This window comes from Gracilinanus agilis, chromosome 1, assembly GCF_016433145.1.
Source record: "Gracilinanus agilis isolate LMUSP501 chromosome 1, AgileGrace, whole genome shotgun sequence".
Classification (NCBI taxonomy): domain Eukaryota; kingdom Metazoa; phylum Chordata; class Mammalia; order Didelphimorphia; family Didelphidae; genus Gracilinanus; species Gracilinanus agilis.
The window spans coordinates 187,745,817-187,751,816 of record NC_058130.1 but is presented as its reverse complement, the minus strand read 5'-3'; the positions used below and the strand labels follow the sequence as shown (position 1 = coordinate 187,751,816).

General features: G+C 36.1%; 1 protein-coding gene across 4 annotated transcripts in view; it reads left to right on the top strand.

Annotated features, from left to right (window-relative positions):
- SMARCA2 (SWI/SNF related, matrix associated, actin dependent regulator of chromatin, subfamily a, member 2) overlaps positions 1-6,000 on the top strand; it is a 215,224-nt gene that overhangs the window by 84,948 nt on the left and 124,276 nt on the right. For all 4 annotated transcript variants that reach the window (XM_044659297.1, XM_044659311.1, XM_044659304.1 and 1 more), the window contains one exon: positions 3,606-3,659. In XM_044659297.1, the coding sequence (XP_044515232.1) occupies positions 3,606-3,659 (54 nt within the window). The remainder of the gene's footprint in view (positions 1-3,605; positions 3,660-6,000) is intronic.

Below are 6,000 nucleotides of genomic sequence, written 5' to 3'. Positions count from 1 at the left end.
GAGAGAGAGAGAGAGAGAGAGAGAGAGAGAGAGAGAGAGAGAGAGAGAGAGAGAGAGAGAGAGAGAGAGAGAGAGATTTGAAACATAAACACATGTAAAGTCCACACATAAAGTCAAAATGAAGGGCTGGAGCAGAATCTAATGTGCTTCAGCCAAATTTTTTTAAGGAAGGAGTAGTAATCATGATCTCAAAATAAATGAAATAATAGACCTAATTAAACAAGATAATTAGGAAAGTTAAATCTTGCTAAAAGATAGCATAAACAATGAAGTAATATAAAAATTATTACAAGTTTTTCTGATAAAGGCCTCATTTCTCAAATAAATGCTGAATACGGAACTAAAAATATCAGATTGATAAAAATAAGAGCAATTCACTAATTGACAGGTGGTCTAAGGATATAAACAGGCAGTTTTCAGATGAAGAAATCAAAGCTATCTATAGGAAAAATGCTCTAAATCACTACTGATTAGAGAAAGGTAAATTAAAACTCTAAAGTACACCTCACACCTATCAGGAATGATAAATAATAGAGAAGATGAGAGAAAAAAATAAGTACACTATTAAACTTTTGGTGGAATAGTAAACTGGTCCAACCATTCTGAAGAACCATTTGAAACTATGCTTATTGAGGTATAAAACTGTGCATACCCTTTGATCCAGCAATATCACTCCTAGGTCTTTATCCCAAAGAAATCAAAGGAAAATGACCTATATTTACTTATAGCAGTGCTTTTTGTAGTGGCAAAGATTTGGAAATTGAAGGTATGATCATCATTTGGAAAATGGATGAACAAGTTATGACATATGATTATAATGAAGTTCTATTATGCTATGGAAAGTGATGAGGTAGGTGGTTTCAGAAAAACATGGCAAGACCTATATGAATTAATAGAAAAGGGGGGCAGCTGGGTAGCTCAGTGGAGTGAGAGTCAGGCCTAGAGACAGGAGGTCCTAGGTTCAAACCCGGCCTCAGCCACTTCCCAGCTGTGTGACCCTGGGCAAGTCACTTGACCCCCATTGCCCACCCTTACCACTCTTCCACCTATGAGACAATACACCGAAGTTAAGGGTTTTAAAAAAAAAATTAAAGTTAAATAAGAATTTTTAAAAAAAACCTTTAGTAGGTTGGACTAGTTCAGAGGCATCAAACATATAACACTCATTTGTATGACAGACGAGATTGAAATGAATTTGGGAAATAGTTCACAAAATACATACAAATTCTGTAGAATATAGATAATGTTAATATGTGATTTTTCTAAGTTAGTGTGTAGTTTACAGATTTATGTATGAGTTAATGACCTCTGTTTTTGAGTTTTAATACCACTGGTGTTGTAGATGATTTCTGTTGTCCATTCTGATTTTATATCCTGTGATTTTTGTGTGTTCAAATAAAATATATAACTTGACATACCTTAGGAGAGATGACATTTCTCAATGTATGGATTTGATTTTAAGATGAATTCCAAAACCCACATAGCAAGAAAAAAAGTACATAAGCATATATGTGGTAAAATGGAAGGAACATGAGATTCAAATGGAAGGAGTACAGAACATGGATTTGAAAGCTTGTTCTAAATACTCATTGTCTGTGATCATAGGCAAGTCACTTAAGACTTACGGTTTCTTCATCTATAAAATGGGGAATTGGATTTAGATTTTCTCTGAGTGATTTCTGTCTTTATGTTTATAAATATTGTCATTATTCCAACTTTAAATTCTCTGATCCCCTTTTTTTTTTAAACCCTTATCTTCCGTCGTGGAGTCAATACTGTGTATTGGCTCCAAGGCAGAAGAGTGGTAAGGGTAGGCAATGGGGGTCAAGTGACTTGCCCAGGGTCACACAGCTGGGAAGTGTCTGAGGCCAGATTTGAACCTAGGACCTCCCATCTCTAGGCCTGGCTCTCAATCCACTGAGCTACCCAGCTGCCCCCTCTGGTCCCTTTTTTTAATAGTGCAGAGAACCTAATTGCTACCAGTACAAATTAACAAAAACTAAACTACCTAGAAATATTTTTCCCCCTTTGGGAGGTTGCCCAAAGAGATAATCTTATCAATAGGAATGTTGTTGTTGGTTTTTTTGTTTGTTTGTTTGGAAGTTCTGGGTGGTTATTTTTCTTGCTTTGTTTTTAAGTTTGTATAACTTTCCTCAGTAAATATAAAATTGTGTAACTGTATAAAGTATGGAGAGATGATGTTACAGTTTGGAAGTAGCCATTTCATACATTTGTAAATCAATGTGGTCCAAGAATGTGATAACCATATGTCCATAAAAAAAATCAAGAGATAATTTAAATGCTTTCGGGGGGAGGGTTTTACTCAAGGAAAGTTGTTTTGTCAAGAGACAAATCATTTTCTTGTTAGGTAAAAATGTATCACAAAAGGAGTTGCCAAGGCAAACAAGCCAATTAAATGTTGCTTCTGTATCATTTTATATATTTTTCATCAGCAAAAGCCCTCAGAAGAGAAAGGTCTCATTAAAAGCTATCTGATAAAGCAAATGGAGATAGGTTTTTCATTTCATTATAAAGGAGTAGTGTGGATTTCCTGTGGTAAAGACATAGTAACACTTACTTGTCAAGTTGTTGATTCTATGTGAAAGCCCCATTTAATCTGTGTTTGGCATATCAGGGATCAGATTACCATAGATACAGAAATGCCAACTTTCCTTTTTTGTTCCATATGCATGTAATATCTGAAGTGATATTATTATAGAAATGCTCAAGCAATAGGAGAGCTTGGCTTTTTTCATGGATTGACTGGCTACCTAAAATCTCACTAGAGGCTTTTCTTTGGTAGAGTTATGTAAAGCACATATAACACAGTAAAGGAAAGTATTCTAACAAGTGATATTATTTTACATTTTACTAGATTTCACAACCTACAAGAGACCAAGTTTGCTCGACATGTGCTTTGCCTGATGCCCTTTAGGACTCAGGAAATGATATAAACTTCTGTATTGAATTTGAGATATGATGCTTATTGCAGGGTGGGAGGGAGGCAGATCTAATAGTTACAAATCTAAGCAAAGGCTCCATGATACCAAGTTCAAAATGTACAATTTCAGTCATTCATTCAGATCAACAAGTGCAAAACCCCGGGAAAGTCATAAAGTCTAGATCCCAGTTGGTGAACCTTTTCCACAGCAGTTTGAGTGCCCAGAGGGAAAATTCAAAAAAAAGTGAGCCTCCAATTCCTGAAGAGAATTGAGGGAGAAAGTACTTGCTTTGGGCGGCCACACAGAGTGGTGGGGCGTGCAAAAAATGTCCCTTGGTGCTGGTAAGAGTAGAAATGGAACAGCTCCTGGAGTACTGGCTACACATGCATGCCACGGCTTTGCCAATGAGAGTCTAGATTGATGATTTATAGATATAATCAACAGTCAGATTCTTCCTTGCTTGCTAGTTTTATTTGACTTTGTACAGTTGGCTAATATATTCTTTTATGTTTTATACCTCTAGGAGGCATGGCTCACATTTTAAAACATATACCTTTGTTAAGGGATCAGTAGTAATGAAATACTGAAAAACAATTAGCTATCATTAAATCTCTCTTCTTTTTTGCTGTTTGGAACATGACATTTGAATTGACTTTATTGCAGAAGGCAGAAGAGAATGCAGAAGGAATGGAGTCTGGCCTGGGACCAGATGGGGAGGTAAGACTTTCTCCAGCCTTTCTAATATTTACTTGAATGGAAGCGGGTGGGTGGTATGGTGAGGATAGAGAGCTGGACCCTCTAGACCAGGAGTTGGCAACCTTTTTGGCTGTGAGAGCCATAAACATCACATTTTTTTAAAATGTAATTTCATGGGAGCCATACAGTACTCATAGTGCCGCTCCTGTAACAGCGCCTGAAAAAAAATTGACTTAATGGCTCCTGCAGAAAGAGCCATATTTGGCCTTCAAAAGAGCCAGATATGGCTCAAGAGCCATACGTTGCCGACCCCTGCTCTAGATTAGGAAGTTGTTGTTCAGTCATTTAGTCCTGTCTGACTTTTCATGGCCCCCTGGACCATACTGTCCATAGGGTTTTGTGGGCAAAGATACTGGAGTGGTTTACCATTCCTTTCTTCAGTATTAAAACAGAGGTTAAATGACTTGCCAGGGTAACATAGCTAATAAGTATCTGAGACTAAATTTGATCTCAGGTCTTCATGACTCCGGGCCCAGCACTCTATCCCTGAACCATCTAGCTGTCAGGAATTAGACTTGAATTCAAATTGAGCCTCATACATTACCTACAGCATCTCTTGGCCTCTGCCTAAGTTTACTTATCTATAAAATTGGGATAATAATAGCACTTGCTTCTAAGGTTTGTTATGAGGATTACATGAAATTGTATTTGGAAAGTGCTTTGGAAACCATACAACATTATCTAAATGCTAGCTAGCTATTGTTGTTATTGCATTCACGATATGAAAACTTTATGCTTTTTTTATTTAAAAATTTATGAAATTTTTTTACATTAAAATAATGTGAATTGAAAATGGCAACACGTGAAATATTTTATTTTTCTTGTTTATATAGCTATATACAAAAAAAAACATTTCAGCAGTAAAGGTTATTTCCTCACCAAAGTCTATCCATAGGAAAAAGGATAAAAGTAACGTGTGAGAAATTATGAATATGAGCTGGTATGAGAAACAATGCTATATATTAGAACCCACAGAGTCTACATTAATTTATAAAGAGCCTAGCCATGCCCCCAAATGCCAAAGAACAGCTCTGGCTTAACAACTAGAGAGTGAGCCAAGTTAGCATGTAACAAGAATGCAGATGTTATCTCTTCTCAAAATTAGTCACTGCTCTTGGACATGTGATACATAACAGAACTTCACATGCTATATGAGACTTTGCAAAATGATTGTGCCTTATACACAATCTGTTGGAGAAAAGGGATGACAGAATAGAGCTCCTGTGTTGAGGACATGATTTTAGAAGTTCTGTCTTCTAGAGAAAATCATTTTGTTTCCTTTCTGGCATGACACAAGCAATAAAATGAGTGATATTAGGATGGTTGAAAATAATGTTGAATATTTTCATGTTCGATGATAATAAATGCTAGATTTCCTTATTTAATAACTGAACTTATGGCTACTTGCCCTTAAGTATTAATAAGGGATAGAGTGTCATCTTGCTATGGAAGGTAATAGTTTGCATGGCCAGTGCTGGCACAACACAGCAAAGAGATGAGATGGACTTAGGTACTTCTCTCTTTTTTTAAATTTTAATTTGGTTTATCATTAATAGAACTTGTTTACAAGTGTCTCAGCCACTCTCTCCCTTCCCCACATCATAGAAAGGCTTCTTTTCTCTTTAGAAAGATTATCCTTGGGGCAGTTAGGTAGCTCAGTGGATTGAGAGCCAGGCCTAGAGACAGGAGGTCCTAGGTTCAAATCCGGCCTCAGACACTTCCCACCTGTGTGACCCTGGGCAAGTCACTTGACCCCCATTGCCCACCCTTACCACTCTTCCACCTAGGAGCCAATACACAGAAGTTAAGGGTTTAAAATAAAAAAAAAAAAAGATTATCCTTGTGGATAGTCACTACTTACATTATTTATTCATCTGTCATTAATTGCTTTCTGGAGAAAAAAAACAAGTTCAAAACGTACAATTTTAGTCATTTGCTCGGATGTACTTAAACTCTGTTTTTAAACATTTGCTGCTACAAGAAGTACTTTTTAGAGTAGGAATAGAAGAGTAATGAAGACACATTTTCTTCTCTTTTTTCTTACTAAAATAGTTTTTATTTAAATGATTTTGGGAAAAGTAAATTATTATTAGTGGATAGTTTGAAATACTACTTTTGGAGAAAAGATCCATTTTATGCCTTCTAAGTAATATATTACTTGCTACTCACTAATTTAAGTATTTTCTTTTTTTTTCTTTTTTTTAATAAAAATCCTTACCTTCCAATTTTAGAATAAATACTATGTATCGGTTCCAAGGCAGAAGAGCAGTAAGGGCTAGGCAAAGGGAGCTAAGTAGCCTGC